General features: G+C 57.8%; 1 protein-coding gene across 1 annotated transcript; it reads right to left on the bottom strand.

Moving 5' to 3' along the window:
- Window positions 1-1,425: 1,425 nt before the first annotated feature.
- On the bottom strand, window positions 1,426-17,872 carry INSRR (insulin receptor related receptor). The gene is made up of 22 exons (XM_004436241.3): window positions 17,719-17,872; window positions 13,656-14,207; window positions 11,798-12,101; window positions 11,561-11,703; window positions 11,204-11,348; window positions 10,096-10,310; window positions 9,685-9,811; window positions 7,869-8,107; window positions 7,316-7,483; window positions 7,028-7,223; window positions 6,790-6,831; window positions 6,492-6,712; window positions 6,100-6,236; window positions 5,854-6,016; window positions 5,564-5,669; window positions 4,833-4,885; window positions 4,418-4,647; window positions 3,808-3,918; window positions 3,514-3,673; window positions 3,061-3,190; window positions 2,794-2,928; window positions 1,426-2,529 (listed from the first exon to the last, which is right to left on the bottom strand). The coding sequence occupies exons 1-22, from the start codon at window positions 17,801-17,803 to the stop codon at window positions 2,286-2,288; spliced, it is 3,906 nt and encodes a 1,301-aa protein (XP_004436298.2). The 5' UTR covers window positions 17,804-17,872; the 3' UTR covers window positions 1,426-2,285.
- Between the last annotated feature and the right edge of the window lie 605 nt (window positions 17,873-18,477).

The raw sequence follows: 18,477 nt of genomic DNA, 5'->3' as shown, positions 1-18,477 counted from the left end.
ACATGGATGGCAGTGGAGTTTGTCTTCTAGCATCCTTACATCCTTCTCCAAAAAGTTCTTCTGAGCCAGCCACCACCTGCTCATCTTTGGAGGCGGAGCACAGACAGCATTTTTATGAAGCTCTCTTTTCTTCGACTCCCAATCCCTTCCTTAAGCCCCTCCATATCCAGATGACTAGCACTTTCTGAGCCTGCAACGTCCAGCACTGTGGAGGTTAGTAGGCACGGGTGGTGGGGAGAGGGCTTGACCCCACTGCTGCCTTCCAGGCCTGTGCAAGTGCAGGTGTGCCTGTGTGCTCGGTGTGACTGTGCAGGTCTCAGATCCAGGGCTTTTGTGTGGAGTCCCTCCTCCCTTCCCCTCTGCTGGGGGCTTCTCTGAGACCAGCAACACAGCCAGGAGAGAACAACCTCCCTTACTCTTTTCTCCCTTGGCTGTGGTTCCACCAGTAACCATTAGGGGTCACTGTTGCTTCAGCCACCAATGACAGGCAGGGGTGCTTAGGACAGGTGGTCCTTGCTGCCCACGGTGACCCTGTCGGGGTAGTGTATATGAGATGTAATTGCTGTCATAAAGACGGCCTCACACAGACTCATGCCCAGGCCACTCAGGCCCTGCCCTAAGGAGCTATGGTTTGCAGGACAGCTGCTGGAGCAAGCAAGCATGCTTACAAGTGCAAATCTCCCCAGACCCCCATGTGAGGCAGCATGTGGCAGCGAGGGGCAGCATGGGAGCTCTGGTCCTCAGGACCTGGATGCGGAAGATGCTGGTACAGGATGCTAACAAGCCCTGAGCCATGACCAGCCCCTTCTGCTGCCACCTCCTTCACCAAGGTTTTAAGTCATTCGTCTGTATCTCTCCCCTTCATATGCTCTAATGGCACTGGCGTAAGAGCCTGGAAATAGACTCCCTTGTGCTCCTTCAACATGCCTCCAGGGCATCTCTGCTCCTGGGTTGGAATAACCGTAGGGAGCCAGACACACAGACTCTGCTCTGATGTATGTCCCCTGCCTTGGCTGGGTAGCATCCAGCATGGACTGGTGGTGTCATCAAGGCCCCTCCCCTACCCCTGTTCTGCCCACTTCAAGTCTGTCCTGTGACACCCTAGGAAGGGTCTGCCCTATGGAAATAGTGAGGGATGACCTAAAGATGAGGTGTGGGAGACGGGCTGGTGAGGCTGGGAGGCCAGTACAAAGCTGCCCTGCCGGGCTCAGCCGCTTCTGGCCGCCTGAGCAGCAGATAAGAGCAGGATTGTCTAGCTTCACTGTCATGGCAACCCTGGCTGCACAGGGGTTCGTGGAGGTGGTGTTTGACAGCAGTGTATTTATCCCGTATCACCGCCTCGGGGTCACCACGTCAAGTCCCCAAGGAGGGAGGGAGGAAGTTCATCCAGTGTTAACACCATGTAGATGGAGAGATAATGGGCTGCCCGGGACCAGGGTACAAACAGACTCGGCATTTATTGTGCCTTCTCCCATCTTCCCATGAGAGGCAGGGGGCGGGGGGGCAGGAGTTAGGGCAGGGAGGAAGCAAGGCTCTTAAAGCCTTAATAATCCAAGGGTATGAGGGAGATTGAGGGGAAGAGACTGGGAGAAGGGGTGAATCACTCCAAGGGATGCCCCTGGAGAAGAGGAAGGAAGAGCACCAAGCTGGGGGTCCCTGGGTGTGGCAAAGGAGAGGCAGAGGTGAGGGCAGGCCTACAAGGCCAGGCTGGGGACCTGCTCACCCAGGTCCCCGGATTCTCCCCACCACCTGGTGTATGGGGCAGAGGGGAGGAGGTGAAATGCAGGGGTAAGAAGGGCAGTCATATGGACACCCCATCCCCAGCACCCCAAACATGGACAGAGAGGCTTACAGGCCCAATTCTGGTTGCTCATCTGGTTTCAAGTGTGTTGATGGCCCCAGATGTCCACAGGAGACCCAAGCTGAGGGTGGGGTTCTACGGACACTGCCTCTGGGGCAGGCAGGCCCTCTCTCCCTAGCCTGAGTAGGGTCTGTCACTCCGAGGGCCAGGACATCTTGTCCATGGTCTGATCTCTGCTCCTCCTTCTGTGACCTTGCTTACTTTCTCATGGAGAACTCAGGCTCCTGAGAAACCTTCCCGACAGTGAGTCTGCCCTGACCCTCCCTAATCTTTCCTGCTCCTGCTTTCTGTCCCGCCCTCGGCCACCCTCTGCCCTGTCTGAGCATGGGTGGGGGTGTGAACGTCTACACATCTCATGCCCCAAAGGTCAGGTCTCTTCCTCTCTGCCTGTGGGAGGTCAATCAGCCAAGGGTGGGGGTGCTCCTCAGTGCCCTGGACCCCCATTTTGGGGGCTGAAGTTTGAGGAAGCCCCTTTTGGGGTTGGCAGGGAGTTGGGCTCTACATCGGTGGGCAGCAAGGAAGCCTGGCCACCCCGGCACTCCGGGCTGTAATAGAAGGAGAGGAGGCGGAAGGAGGGCCGAAGCTCCCCCTGTATGCTGTCCAGGATGTGGGTGAAGGTTGGGCGCAGGCGTGGGTTCTGCTGCCAGCAGCGGCTCATCAGCTCCTGCCTGGTGGCGGGGGGGCAGTGTCAGAGGAGCCCCCGCCACGCCCCCACCTCCTGCACTGAGAGTTGGCGGTGGGGTCACGGGAGATTAGGTCTAGGAAGGTCACAGGGGAGTGAATGGGGGTTGTGGTGGGGATCTAGAGTTGGAGGGCTCCGAGCTGGGGATCAGTGAAAGTAGAGCATCAGAGGAGGTGAGTCAGAATCCTGGAGACAGGGGGCAGGTGTGGGCAGAGTAGGGTTGAGGAAAGGGCAGGCTGGGGTGACTCACAGCTGAAGTGGACAGCTCTCCAGCTCCTCTAGGACCCCACCGTCCATGACAAACTTGAGCACCTGCTCGTTGGATAAGCCCTGGTAGGGCTGTTCAGCCAGGGTCACGATCTCCCAGAGCACCACGCCAAAGGACCTGGAGGACACGTAGGAGGGCCTGAGCCCAGCACCCTGCATGCTGCTCAGGGTGCCCTGAGGAGGTGCCCCCCAGCCTCTCCCCAGACCCCGCTCCACATCCCCTGGGCCCTCTGCTCCAGCCAGGCCCCACCAGACATCCGAGTGGGTGGTGAAGATTCCATCTTTGAGGGACTCGGGGGCCATCCAGCGCACGGGCAGCAGCCCCTTCCCGCCCTTGCGGTAATAATCTGTCTCATACACATCTCGAGTCATCCCGAAGTCTGGAAAGTGAGGGTGGAAAGTGAGGGTGGACAGGGTGTGAGGCAGAAGAGGCACATACCAGCTCCTGCCCCAACCCTCTCCACCTCCACAGTCTCCAAGAATCCTGGAACGTGCAGGCTCAAAGGACCTCAGAGATCATCCCAGCCAAACCCCTCTGCCCTTGGATGAGGAGACTGAGATCTGGTGAGGGGTGGGATTTGCTAAAGTTCTCACAGGCTCTCAGGGACAGAGCTGTGGGCTAGGCCTTGACCTCCTAATGCCTAGCTTGGGGGGAGTCTCTCTACTCCTCACACTGCCCTCACCCGCCTGGCACCCTCTGTACCCCCGATCTTGACAGTGAAGTCCTGAGACACCATGCAGTTTCGGGCTGCCAGGTCTCGGTGCACAAACTTATTGGCGGCAAGGTAGGCCATGCCATCCGCGATCTCACCAGCCATCTGGATCATATCTCCCAGTGCCGGCCGTGGGAGCCCCGGGTTGTTCTAGAGGCAAGAGAGGGGGCTGGTGAAGAAGGAACCTAGAGGCTGGACTCCTACCCAAGGATTGCCCCCCAAAACTGTACTCAAGTCTTCTCTAACTCCCCAGCCCCTTGCCCCAGGGTCTTCCTGGTCCCCACCTCTGCCTCAGGCCGCAAAGATCGAAGATGGCTCTTGAGGTCCCCACGAGTCATTAACTCCATGATGACCAAAGTTGGCTGGCCCTGAGATACCACACCCAGGAGACGCACCTGGGACGGACAAAGAGCCTGGTTGCAGGTCCACCCAGCCCCCTTGACCCACCTGGGTAAAACCTTGACCTGCTGTGGTCACAACCTGACTAAGACACCAAACCTGACCCTAACCCCAACCGTGACCATATCCCTAATCCTGACCTAACAATGACCCTAACCCTAACCCGTGACCCTGATCATATATGACTATCGTCCCAATCTTCATGATTGGCCCAACTCTGACCTTGATCCCAATCATAACCCTAATAATGATCTGGACACTCAATATTGCCCCCGGCGCATGACTGATCTCAGCCCTAGCCATGATTCTACCACGGCCCTGCCAGGACCCTGTTTTGACTCTAACCCCAACCATGACCTTTACCCCAATTAGGATCCTAACCACAGTCCCAACCCTGACCTTGAGGTGCCCTGGCCTCATCCCTGACCCTATCCCTCTTACCACATGAACTTTACCCTAATTATGACCCTGATAATGCCCCTGAGCCTCCCTTACCACATGGTGACACTTGAATGCCTTCATGACAGAGGCTTCCTTGAGGAACTCAATGCGTTCCCGTGGGCTGGCCAGCTCATTCACCGTCTTCAGGGCCACAGGCGTGGACTCCTCTCCAGCCTCCAGTCCTTGTGCCAGCCCCTCATATACCATCCCGAAAGAGCCCTGGCCTAGTTCTCGGATTATGGAGATCTGCTTCCGAGGCACCTCCCACTCGTCAGCCACGTACACTGAGAGGAGGAAGGGGTCAAGAGGCGAGGACACTGCTTTCTGCCATGCCTCCACCCACTTCTCTCCTCTTCTGAAGGGCTCGGGTCCCAAGGCTGCCTTCTCCAAGAAAGTCTCCTGGAAGTCTGCCTCTCCTCCCCTCCTGTCTCCCTTCCCACAACACCTGTCCACCCATCCCCAGACCTACTATCAGAGGCGCTGAAATACTCTGGATTCACAGAGGTGTACAGGGTGCTGTTTCTGCAATGGGAGGGAAGGGGGTCAGGCTGGAAGTGTCCTCAAGAAGGAAAGAGCAATGTCAGAGAACGAGGAAGAGGGAATTGCAAGAAGGGAAGTAACTGACCATGCCCCCAGCCCTGATCAAGGTCTTGACCCCTGGGAAGCCCTAAGCAATTTCCAAACTGGTCTTGGTTCTAGTCCTGGGATCTGGGATCTGACGGGCTGGGAATAAGGAGGACAGGAGTAGAGGGCTCCTGCCTCCTCAGCTAGTCCTTAGAACCCAGCTAATCAAAGTCCTGCCCCCATTTCCCCCTTGCATTCAGCCCCAGGGGGATCCGACATCAAGCATCCGAGGACATATCCTGAGGTCTCCTGATTCTCCCCCTGCTATGGTAGGACCAGCTTCATTTTTTCTCGGGCTGAGAGTGTGGTGACCAATAGTCCTGGTGTGCCCAGACTGAGGGGTTTCCCAGGATGCAGGACTTCCACTGCTAAGATCAGGAAAGTCCCAGGCAAACCAGGACAAATTGGTCACCCTAGCTGAAAGGTATGTCCCCTCCATGCAGCCCCCAGGGGAAGAATGACTGCTTCTAAGGAAGTCCTTTCTGCTGTCTCATCTACTACCCTCCTACTGCACTGACCTTATGATGAGGGCTCAGGGAGAGAAGGGGGTTGGGAACTGGTGGGACTTGTCATCACCTCTTCTTGCCATAGAAGAATCCGAGGGCAGCAAGAATGATGAGCAGCATGAGCCCCACAGGGGTGACAGTGAGAAGGACGTGCAGACTCCCGGAGTCTTCCTCCTCTGGCGGTCAGAGGGCAGCAGAGGGTAGGGTCAAAGATAGAGAAGCCAGGGGGTAGAGGATGCTTCTCTTTCCACAATGAGGAATGGGGGGGGGGGGGAATGGGGTGGATGGGCCTGTGGTTTCTACAATGGGGATGTGGCTGGGGACCCAGGTGGGGCTGTCTGGGACAGAAGCCATGTATACCTGGGCCAAGGATGTAGAAAGCGACACTGTCTGTCCAGGAGCCATTGCCAGCCAGTGAGGTTGCCCGAACTCTGGCAGAGTAGTTTCCAGGGGGCAGCAAGGCCAAGTGGACTCCCCCAAACTTGGCATATCGCAGGCGGGACACGCACAGTACTGTGGCCTCCTGAGGGCAACACAGAACAGCTGACTGGGAAGAGGATAGAGGCACAATGTGGGGCAGGGTTAGGGGTGCCCTGGGGTACCTACCTCTCCCAAGCGGCGGTACTTGATTTCATACTTGAGGATAAGTCCGTTGGGGTCCGGTGGCTCAAGCCAGCGCAGGAGGACACTGCTCTTGCTGGCCGCCTCCCAGGCCACCTTCCCTGGGATTCCATCCGCCTCTCCTGCAGGAGAGGGCATCAGGCAGCCCGGCCACAAGTGTTTCCTCTTATCTCCGTGTTCAAACCCAAGGGGGCTAAACCGAGAGGTTTGAGGGAGCTCTGGGATTATGGGGGACTGGGAGGGGCGAGCAAAGCGAGGCTCTGGAGTTAGCGGGAGGTCAAATTCGCTAGTTGGAGCACTAGTTAGACAGGGGGTCGGTGGTGGGGGTAGAAGGTCCTTGGGGTCGGTGGGGGTAGAAGGTGAGGGGCGTCACCTACTGTGGGGCATGGTGCGCGCAAAGACGAAGGTGGCAGCGCTGCAGCCCACGGTGTGCGCCGCGTGGTTGCAGGCATGGATGTCGATCCGGTATTCCGTGAAGTGGCGCAGGCCACTCAGCACCGCTCGCTCCCGAGGCACTTTGTCCTCTTGGATTTCGAAATCCGAGCTGTTCCGCCCAAGCCGGAGGGCCCCCACGGCCCGGCGGTGCCGCCCTGAGTCCCTGCGGAAGGCACGAGTCAGAGCCCTGGCCCTGCCCCGGGAGCCCCGCCCCTCAGCCCCGGCCCCACCCCCGCTTACTTTTGAGGGCTCTTGTTGATGGACGTCACCTTCCAAGGAGATCTGAGGAGGCCAGGGAGGGTCCCGTCAAGCCCTCCCAGAGCGCTCCCCAGTGCCCTAAGTAGCGACAGAGGGCCTCCAAACACACCCACAACCCAGGCCCCGCCCACACAACATAGCCACGCCCACAAAGCCCCCACCCCCAGCAAGACCCGACCCTCCTGGGCCCCGCCCATCCGGCCCGCGCGCGAAGCCGCACTTGGGGATGGTGATGGCGTTGTGCAGAAAGTTTTCAAACTTCTTCTGGAACGAGGCCTCTTGCGCTTCCAGCGGTGGCAGGACCTGCCCAGGAGGTGGGTGCTGGCAAGGGCAGCAGCCGGGCTCCATCTCGGCCTCGAGTTCCCCGTCTTCGCGGTCGAAGCGGGGGTCGTTGTTGCTGGTTGGCAGCCGCAAGCCTAGCACGGCGGCGGGAAGGAAGTAGTTAGCCGGACAGCGGCCACGGCCCGAGCGCCCCAAGCCCTCCGGCCCGCGCCTCCCCGCTGCGCACCGCGGTGGCAGTAGTCGTTGAGGTAGAGGTCGCCGTCCTCTGCCAGACGCTGCCACAGCACCAGGTAGTAGGTGATGTTCCCGTTGCGCTGGGTCGGTGGCTTCCAGCGCACCAGCAGATGGGACGAGGAGTTGGACGTGGAGATGACGTCCTGGGGCACCGTGGGCGCTAGGGGTGTGAGGAGGGTACATCTGAGGTGCCGCGGATCCCCCTTTCTAATACTGTCTGGTAATGGGCACCTCTCTCTGGGGTCCGACAACCCCCTTCTCCTGAGAAATAGGTGACCCTCAACCTCCCCTTCTTAGAACTCAGCATTTTGTCCCCCAAAGGCCCTTGGATTGTCTCAGGCGTTCCCCCTGCACTCTCCCACCCACAGCTTCCCTAGGACCTAGGCGAATGCATCCTCTTCTTTCTAGGACTCAAGCATCTGGCCTCCCAGCCTTGACGAGCCAGGTGTTCAGTGACCCGGCTTCTCTATTTCTGGTGCTGGGTTCCCCCATTCTCACTAGGACCAGGCATCTAGCTCCCATCCCCTTCAAAGGCTTCAGCCTACCCGCAGGCAGGGTTCGGAGGTAGACGATGGGGCTCTGGGCTCCTTGGTGGGGGCTGTCCTCAGCAGTGGTCAGCGTGATGGCCCGCACAAACACTGCGTACTGTGTCCAGGGCTTGAGAGGGGCCAGGGTCACCCCTGGCTCCTGGGTGCGGCTTAGGGGCAGCTCCACATCCAGCAGATTCCAGCTCTGGGTCCCACAGGCATCTGGACCCACGTGCTCCGTGGCATTCTGGAATGGGCTGAACACCCCATCCCTGGAGCTGAGGGGCAGCTCAGCCTTACTCCCACTTTCTAGCACCCCTTTCCTCTCTGAATCACCCCAAGACTCTCATTGTCATTCTTCTTCCAGTATGCATGAGGGCATCCAGAAGCAGGTATGGGTCTGTCCTTTGGGGCAGGTGCCTTGTGGGCATGACAAACTCACTGAGTGGGTCTGCTCAGAGCTGGAATTGATCCACGGTATACGTCTCTCAGGGAGCACAGCCACAGCCACACTGCAAGGCAGTGGTGTTAGGGGAGCTTCCTGAAGGACCTCTAAGATTCTCTGCCTTTTGACCGGAGAGGCAGCTGTGTATAGTTGTGCAGGTTGTAAGCTGCACAAGCCAGGGGGTGTCATTTACATTGCAGTCCCTGTTAGCGCTCCTCAAAGTGTGGTCCATGGACCAGAAGATTCATCATTACCAGGAAGCTTGTTAGAAATGCACATTCATGGGCCCTACCTAGGACTAATTGAATCAGAATCCATGGGGGAGGGACCGGGGAATCTGCATTTAACAAACTGTCTAGCTTCCCCATAGTAGAGACCCTCACCTATCGCTGAGGCCTAGGAGAGCCTTGGCCATTTGAGCAGGCCTCCCACCACTGACTTCCCTCCCTTCCTCCCAGGCCAGGCCCTATGCTAGTGGGCAACTAAGACCTCTCGATTTTTTTTTTTTTTTGGTGAGGAAGATTGGCCCTGAGCTAACATCTGTGCCAATCTTCCTCTATTTTGTATGTGGGACGCCACCACAGCATGGCTTGATGAGGGGTGTGGAGGTCCACGCCCGGGATCCGGGCCCGCAAACACTGGGCCGCTGAAGCGGAGTGCGCGAACTTAACTGCTACGCCACCAGGTGGGCCCCAAGACCTCTCAATTTTAATTCATAGGAAATGCTTCCAAGCCAGGAAGCTCTCATCTTCTATCTACCATAGAGGGAGAGTACTCCTCACTCTTGCCCTCCCAGCTTGCCATCCCAAATCCATCTCTCTCCTCTAAGGATTTCTATTTTTGATTCCTAGCCATGCTTTTGGGGAAGTCCTTCGTGTGGTCTAACCACTATCCCTCCTGCTATGGTCAGTACTCTCTTTCCAAAGAAAAGAGCAGCCAGTCCTTGGCTGTCCCTGCTCCCTCTCTTCCTCAGGCTTTAATGAAATGCTGGCAAAGCTGTGCATAAAACTGGCCAAATTAGCGGGTACTCCCCAGACCGCTGCTGGGGCAGGAGCATGTGGTCAGTGCAGAACATTAGCAAGTGAATTGAAGTTTAATTATCCCAGCCTTCCCAGCGGGGCGCCTCTCCTGGGCTCTCAGGAGTTCTGATTGCCCTCTCCATTTCACTGGGTGAAGTGAAAGGTGGAGGGATGAAGAAGGTGAGAGGAGAGAGCCAGATATGGGCTCTACAAGGGAGTGCGACTTGGGGATCCTGGCTTCCTGGCTGTCCACAGCCCCGCGACGTTCTGCCCTCACCTGCCTGCTGTCGTGAACAAATTGGCGGGGTCGGGTTCCGACCCCTCTCGCGCTCTGGCCCCGCCCCGCTCTGGCCCCGCCCCCGGCACTCACGACTCCTTGTAGTACACGATGAAGCTGAGTAGGTCGCGAGCCTCCAGGGGCTCGTAGCGCTCCCAGCGCAGCGAGATGCGGTCGGCCTTCGTCACGTTGGACACGAAGCGCAGGGTACGAGTCTGGCCTGGGCGGGGCGAGGGGCGAACACCTGCTCTCAACCGCGCTCGTCACCCGCTTGAGCCGCCTACTTCCAAGCCCCCACCCTGACCCCGCGGCATCCCACCCCAACGCGGCCTCTGAAGAGAACTTATCACACTGTCCTCGTCAAGCGCCCCCTCCCACCCGGGTGGGTGTCTAGTGTGTTTCAGTGTGTGTGAATGCGTGTGTGCGCGACTGGGTGTTTCCTGGGGTCGTGTCTCCCATTGCGACTGTGATCGATCGCTCTGGAGTTGGGGCGTCGGGCCTCACAGGCGGCTCGGTCTCCGTTGGTGCGGGGGTTGATCTCGGCCTTGTTTTGCCTTCCCCGTGTGCCGGTCACCTCCTCCAAGCGGTAGATGTGCTCCAAGCAGAGGCGTGGGTTGAAGGCGAAGTAGATCTTGCCAACCGGAATGGTGAGCCCGGCAGCCACCCAGGAGCCCAGCTGCTGTAGGTTCTGATTGTCCAGCACATACAGAGTGTAGTTCCTGGGGGAGGCCGGGGGACATTGCTCTGCATGGGAGGTGGGGGCAAGGGGTGGGGCAGGGGTGCCTTATGCACTTCTCCTGGAGGGGCTGTGCTGGAGGCCCAGGGGAGGAGGGGCCCTCAGCAGCCCACTCACACCCAGCACACATGGGGCATTCGTACACACCCACTCTGTGCCACTGACCAAGAGTGTAATGTCTGGCAAGTCACCCACACTTTCTGGGTGTTTTCCTCATCAGTGAAATGGGGGCAGCAGTTTCTCTGCCTCCCTCATTCCCTCCTCTCACATTAACCAGGCACCTGCTCTGTGCCAGGCTCTGTCCTGGCTTTGGGGACACAGGGAGGAGTAGTACTCACACTGGGGCTCTGCCTCTCCCGCTGGAGTGTGGGCACCCCTGGGGGTACATGGCAATGTGCCAGGAGGCATGAGGAACCAGTTGGCTGGATGGCAATTTAAAAACATTATTTTGAAACATCCTGGCTGTATTATGGGTAGGCCTCGACTGGTAGGTGGTAGGAATGGGATTCAAACCCACACAGTCTTGCTCTGCAGCTGAGAGGATCAGATGATAACAATTATGGCCAACCCATAGAGTTATATGTAACTATAATTTATATGGTATGTAATGCATTCCAGGCACTGTTTTAAGTGCTTTATACATAACAACTTAAGTCATATTCACAACAGCCCTAAGAAATAAGTAGTGTTATAGTAACCCCATTTTACAGATGAGAAAATTGAGGACCAGAGAAGTTAAGTAACCTACCCAGAGTCACACAGCTAGTAAGTAGTAGAGCTGGTTTCAGAGCCCATGCTCTTCACCACTGTTTTGGGAGTGTTGGGGAAGAGATGTGATAGAGAGAGCTGGTCAGAGGCCTGTTTTTGACCCCTTACCCATCCACCATGGCGTCCCCTCGGATTAGTTTCAGGTTCTTGAAAAAGCCCAGGGACACGAGAGCAAAGGAGTGCTTGATTTTGAGGAAGCCAGTGATGGTCTCCACCAGCCCCAGGCTGCGCTGCAGCTCCTGCTCCAGGTTGTCTGGGCACGGGGAAGACAAGGCTGGAGCAGGCGCAGGGAAAGTGATGGGTCCACAGGGTGGGGGTGCTGCATGGGGGCTCAGGGAAGGGGTGCCCTCAGGGCTGAGACCCAGGGTGATGGAAAGTGGTGCTTTAGCTGGGTCATTGTAAGGGGCGTGGCCGGGAGGAAGGGTGTGGCCTGGAGGAGAGGCGTGGCCCGAGGAAGGTACTAACAGCCCTGGCGAAGATTGAGGATGAGGCTCCCCTCCACGTGGGTGCAGCCCACCAGATCCTGCGCCGCCTGGACGGAGTCGATGGTCTTGGTGCCCACCTTGCACTCTTTGGGGCACAGCCCCTCGCACTTGTGGCAGAATATGCTAGCAGGGGCAAGCGGAGGGTGTGGCATGAGCCCTGGACCAGTGTGGGGCTCCTTAATGCTCCAAGGATGCCCCCCACCCACCCTACACTCACCTGCTGCCATTACGAGTGAAGCCTGGAGGGCACTGGGCCAGGCAGCTGCCCTGGTGGATGCCGAAGGTGGAGATGCGGCCGGGCACAGAGCGCAGGCTGGCACAGCGCTGGGCTGTGACGCAGCGCCAGGACTCATGCTGGTAGGTGCCTGGAGGGCAGGCCCGGTGGCAGGCGCCCTGGAAGTAGAGGTGGCGGCAGGCGACGCAGGCATGGGGGTCTTCCGGCCGGCTGCAGCCCCCCAGGCATTCGACGTGGCAGCACTCACCCCGAGCCGTGCAGGCCAGTCCACGGGGACAGGGGCACACTGTGGGCAGAGTGCTGGGTTAGCCCTGATCCACCCATCCGTGATCCTGGCCCCACCCCTCCTCCTGGGATAATGCTCTTAGTTTGCACCCAAATCCCTCCCGTTCAGATGACACTGGTTGCTGACTCTGTTTTCCTTAGACAGGGGCTCTTGAGGACAAGGACTGTGGCCCCTCTCTGTGGCTCCCCACCTCCCACAGTGCCTGGTCAGGGGTGTCAGAACTCAGGACAGAGCAGTGACCTTGTCCATCAGGGCTGCTGCTCCCCAGCCTGCTGTCCTGTCTAGGCCTGGTGCCCAGATCAGCACTGGGCATGGTGCCAGGGTGAGCCAGCCAGCTCCTTCTGAGCAGCCAGGCCTGGGGCAAGGTGGGCCTGGGAGTGTGTGGAAACAGAGGCCACCACTGTTCATTTCACCCGTGCCCCTGCCCATACCTCCTCCCTCTTCAGTGCCCTGCCCTGGGCAGGAGGCGGTCCCAAGCAGCAGTGGGCGGGTTTGGGGCTGGAGGCCCAGTGGCCTGGGAGCTCTGCACAGTGGCAGCTGGATGTCTGTGGGAGCGATGCGGGTGGTGGGGGTCAGCCGGGGCTTGTTGACACTAAACACGAGAGAGGACATGCAGCAGCTGTGTTTACAGCCAACAGGGAGGCATTGGGGAGGTGGGGCCCAGCGGATACAGTGGGGATCTGGTTACTCTTCTGCCCTGAGGCTGAGGTGTTGGGGTGAGGGGAGCTGACCTCCGGGAGCTGTGTGGAAAGAGCCCCAGGCTGAGGGCCCCCAGATTTGCTCCCAGCCTCTGAAAGGTCTTCCTTCCTCCCCCATAACTTGCACTTCCTCCTCCACGCAGCCCTCCTTACTCCACTCCCCTTTTCTCTGCTCCCTGCCTCGGTTCCTCTCCATGCACCTTACTTCCTAGAAGATCCCACCTCACAATATTTGTCCTTCATCTGTCGCTTCCTCCTTTCTTTTCCCGCCCAGCTCCCAAACTCCCCACTACAGTACTGCCAGCCTACCCTGGACCACCTGTGCTGTGGCCACTTTCATGGGGAACACAGAGCTACTACCATGGCCCAGGCACTGCTCTAATGCTTTATAGAATAGCTCATCCCTCATAACAACCCTAGGATCATTTTACAGGTGAGGAAACTGAGGCACAGATAGGCTAACTGAACACAGCCAGTAAGTAGTGGAGCTGAGATTCGAACCCAGGCCGTCGGGCCTTGCACTTAACCACTGCCCCATACTGCTTCTTGCGCTGCTGCCTTCTATCTACTCATGCCTACCCTTTCCCCCATGCCCACCTTGTACCTGTCCTTTACGGTCTCCATGACCACGTGACGCTGTCTTGTGCCTAGCCCTTGACTGCTTCAGGCCACATCAGTTTTTTAACTTTTTTGCGCCTCAGTTTCCTCATCTGCAAAACGGGAATAACAGTAGTACCTGCCTCATAGGATGAGTGAGGATTAAAATAAACAGTGATGGCAGAGTACTGACCCACACCATCCTCTGGCTACTCTGTCCCCCCTGTGCCCCCAAGTCATGTTCTGTGCCAGTGCCCACCTCTCTGGCAGTGGCTGGAGGTCCAGCACCTGTAGTCGGTGTGCCCGCTGAAGGTGGTCCTGGCGCAGGGCTCGCCAGAGGCGCCCAGCACGCCGGGGCATACGTCGGCACACTCCTCGCCCAGCTTGTTGCCCACGATGTGGTTGGCGCCAGGTGAAGGTTGCAGCAGGCCCCAGTCAATGGTGGAGAGGTGGCAGAGCTCCTGGTTCTTCTCCACGCGCACAGCCCCACGCAGCACGGCCCCTAGCGCCGGCAGTCCCACGTCGCGCAGGTGTGGCATCTCGAAGATGACCAGCGCGTAGCCCAGGAAGAGGCGGGCACCGCGGATGACCGCTAGGTTGGGGAAGAGGTCACGCAGGCTCTCCAGGCCATAGACACGGAAGAGGAGCAGGTAGTCGGTGATCTGGGTAAGGCGTGGAAAGCTGAGGCCGCGGAAGTCCTCGCCGGTGGCTGTGAACATGAGCAGGATCTGCAGGTGGCCCTCCACCATGCTGCAGTTCTCCAGCCGCCGCAGCTCTGCCACCTCTGAGCGGATGTCCAGGCTGGGGCACACTGTGGGCACACGTGGCAGGACCTGTTAGTGCAGCCTGGTCCGAGCTCCCCATCCCGCCCTGGCAGCTTTGGAGGAAGGGGACCACATTGGGAGTGGGACCTTGAGGGGGAGATGGGCTCTGCTCTGGGTGTGGGGTGACCTCCTCCCTGAGCCTCTGAGGCCTCACCTGCAGTCGACGAATCTCTCCCAGATGAGCCAACATGGACAAAAGTGAGCTCCGGACCTTCCCTCCCAAACCCACTCCCACTTCTTGTTAATCGTAACTTCAGTCAGACTCCAGATCTAAAGCCATCCTCAGCTCCTTTCCTTCTCTCACCCCCACACTCCGTGGGCTCTATCTTTAAAATACATCCAGGGGGCCGGCCCGGTGGGTAATGCTTAAGTTCCCGTGCTCCACTTCGGCGGTCCGGGGTTTGCAGGTTTGGAAACCGGGTGCAGACCTCCACACTGCTCATCAAGCCATGCTGTGGCAGGCGTCCCACATATAAAGGAGAGGAGGATGGGCATGGATGTTAGCCCAGGGCCAATCTCCCTCAGCAAAAAAAGAGGAGGATTGGTAACATTACCTCAGCGCTAATCTTCCTCGCCAAAAAGAAGAAAATCCAGAATCCAACCACTCATCACCACCTTCACTGCTTCATCATCATCTTCCCCTGGGTTTACAGTAACAGCCTTCCAAATGGTCTCCCCACTTCCGCCCTTGTCCCCTCTATGGTCTATTCTCTACTCTATAGTAAGAGTCATTTCAAAACACAAGTTGGATCACGTTCCTCCACTGCTCAAAAGTCCCCAGTGGCCCCCATCTCACTGATGTAAAACCAAAGTCCTCACCACAGCCTACAAGGCCTCTGCAGCCTCTCTGACTTCAGCCCCTTCCTCTCTCCCCTTCAGCCACACTGACCTCTTCGCTGTTCCTCAAACAAGCCAAGCCAAGCTTTGCTTGGGGTCTTTGCACCTTCCATTCCCTCTGGCTAGAATACTTTTCCCTCTAAATGGCACACTCACCTGCTTTAAGTGTTTGCTCAAATGTGAGGCCTTCCCTGACCATCCTATTTAAATTGACAACACTCCCTACTCCCCCTTCCTACTTTATTTTTCTCTCTAATTCTTAGCACTGGCTAATATGTAATTTACTTCTTTATTTTGTTTACTGTAAGCTCCAGAAGAGCAGGGATCTTTGTATAATTCTTTGCTGTATCCTTGGTGCCTGGTACAGTGCCTGGCACAAAACTGGCACTCAATAAATATTTGATGAATGAATGAATGAATTCTGTGACTGGAAAGCAGTAGTCTGAGCTTCACCCCCTCCACTTCTCTCCCAGGCCCAAGGGAGCCAGGTGCTTGGTCCCTGCATTTGTTACTCTCCCAAGGACATTCCATGGCTCCCCACTGCCAAAAGTTTAATTTTAGATTCCTCAGCCTGCCATTCCGGCAGTTGATCAACTGGTCCCCACTAATATCTCCAGCTTCAGAAGGGTTCCTCGGCCTTGTATCACCCTCAGCTCTTGTCCTGCAAGCTACAGGACAAGCTCCCCCTTCCCTGGCCCTCTGATCCTGAGTTACTTCCCCTTCAGGCTCGGCAACACTTAGTCCAGCACCCACAACAGAACATGGCACCAACGTTGCCATCTATATCTCTGTTACCCCCTCCAAGGATGGATCTCCTGAGGATGGGGCCCTTGTTAGTCAGCCTTGCATCCCCCCATGGGGCCCAGAAGCACTGAGCACTCAGGGACTGTGGGTTGAATGATCAACGTCTGGATCCCAAGTCCACTCCGCCCTTGGGGATCTGGGTGTGTCTGGTTTCTTCAGACCCAGGGCCCCAGCCTCATTTCCCTTTCTCTCCCCAGGGCACCTGGGACTATTCCCCTAAGTGGGCTGGATACCTGGTCCCTGCACTCACTTGCTCCCAAGGATACTCTCCATGGCTCCCCACTGCTGGAGACTCAAGTCTGAATTCTTGAGCTCACCATTCAAGTCCCGCTAATCTCTCCAGCCTCTACTCTCTCTGTTCCTGCCTAGCCCTCCAGCAACATCGCACGGATCACACATCCCCAGGCCCATTCCCTGATGGTTAAGAGGGGAGTGGGCAGGCAAGGCTGGCTCCCTGAGGCTTACTTCACACTTTTCCCCTGTTGTCATTAATGGTCCTGGGCTTGGCTCTGCCCAGCAACTGTTTGTGTGTGTGTGTGTGTGTGTGTGTGTGTGTGTCTGAGCACATGCACATATATGCTCACATACACAAAAGAGAGGGAGAGAGAATGAGAAAACACTTCTAGCCCCTCCAGGCGCAGGCCAATCAGGCTCTGCGAGGCAGATGGGGGTTCTCTCAGGCGCCCACATGCCACTTCCCATCAGGCCCCTGCCTCGCTAGGGCTCCCCTGATGGGAGTCATTTGGAAAAACAAATCTACGACCTTCACAGATTAACCCCTGCCTCCCCTCAGGACATTGCCCTGTGCAGAGCTGCACTGGGAACAGGACATCTGGGTCCCCTGGCCAAACACCAGCCCCCTCCCCCCCAAGGACGCGCTCCTGTCCTGACGACCGTGCTCTGGGCTGGCATCTGCTGTGCCCTGTCCTGGCACAGCAGTGGAGGAGGGGAGGGGTGCAGGGGAGGAGCTGGGCCTTGCAGGCAGTGCCTCTGTAACTAGCATCCTTCAGGGGAGCCCCTGCCCCAACCTATTCGCATCACTCCTCTGTCTCTGTAGGAGGGGGAGACTGCCCTGCCCCTGGAAGCTCCCAGTCTGGGGGCATCATGGGACCCCTCAGGCAGGCACAGAGCCCTGGATTCCTGAGCTCCCTCAGTGTGGAAGGGAATGGTGGGATTGCAGAGGGGACATCTCATCCTGTTCTTTTTGAATCTTCCACCCTTCAGCTTTTTTTCTTCTCCCCGTCAAGCCCCCAGCACCCCCATGATCTTAATCTACGTGGTTCCCCCTGAAATCCTACACACGGGAAGTGTCTAGCCTGGGGCACTAATGAAAAGCAGCCCCCAACCCCAGTGGATGGGCCTTAAGGGTGGGGGACATGGGGCAGGGCCCTGAAGGCAGGAGCTCAGGACCCACTCTAGCTTGACCTCTCAGTTCTCTGAGCCTCAGTTTCCTGTCTGCACAATGGGTTCAGTTGTTTAATAGTGCCTGGTTCTCACCACCCATCCTGTTCCTGCCCCCTTCCCATTCAGTGGCCCTAGAAATGACCTCTAAGACTCCCCCGCTCATTTTGGTTTTCATTCAGGCTTTACTGGGATTACGATTTCACAAGAAGGAATAGAGGACATCTATTCATCCCTGTGTTTCAAGGTCCTTCTCACCTCCCAGGGAACTAAGAGAAAAACACCCTTATGTGGGGCACTAACTGCTCTTCCTGGTGGGAAGTCCTTCTGAGAGCTAACCCCAGTCTTCACACTGCAGTAGGGAAATAGATGTGTTCTGGCTGGAAGCTTAGTTGTTTGACCTCCTCGCTGGCTGGAAGGGAGATGGGATTCGAGGAGACAATGCTGGGGACTCACCCTCTAGTGCATCCAGGCCAAATCCCAAGGAGAGGAGGATCACGAGCAGGCATGCCACCCATGGCCACAGACTGGGCACTGCCATTGTCCTGGCCCTGCCCGGTGTCCAGTCCTGGCTCTCCTCCAGATGGCTCAGGGGAGGAGAAGGGTCTGACATGCCCTAAGGGACATAGAGAAGCAGGCTTCAGAGAGAAGGGGAGGGGTAGGGGCAGAGAGACAAGGAATCCCACACAGAGATGGCAGGAGACAGAAAAAAGGAGTGAGAGCCACAGAGACACAAAGCAGTGACAGGCAGCTGGAGACAGAGAACCCAGAGACAGAGAGATGGGGACAGAGATGCAGACAGCGACAGGGAGAGACGCAGAGAGGTCTGCAGAGGGAGAAAGTCACACAGGGTGCAGAGCAAAAGGCAGGCCAGGAGGCGGCCAACCCCGAGGGCGGAGCAGCAGACCGGGAGCGCGCCGAGGAGAGCAGCGGGGGTCCCAGGGCGCGCGGTACTTTCAGGGGAGAGTCTCCCCGGATCCCTCGGGGCGCGCTCGGCTCCCAGCGCCAGCTGGCTGCGCTGGCCGCGGTATCTCCCGGGGCGACACGCAGGGGCCGCGCCCAGCTCCCGCCCTCCCCGCCCCCAGACCAAAGGGATTGGTTTGCTGGGACCTCCCGGTTCTCCCCGCCCCTCCCGCCCAGCCAAAATATTTAGCCTGACAACTGAGGGGGGGATAGGTCTGTTGGGGAAATAAGGCCAAAATACAGGGGGATGGT

This window comes from Ceratotherium simum, chromosome 2, assembly GCF_057802395.1.
Source record: "Ceratotherium simum simum isolate JZ-2026a chromosome 2, ASM5780239v1, whole genome shotgun sequence".
Taxonomy (NCBI): domain Eukaryota; kingdom Metazoa; phylum Chordata; class Mammalia; order Perissodactyla; family Rhinocerotidae; genus Ceratotherium; species Ceratotherium simum.
This window is presented reverse-complemented; position numbering and strand designations above follow the sequence as displayed.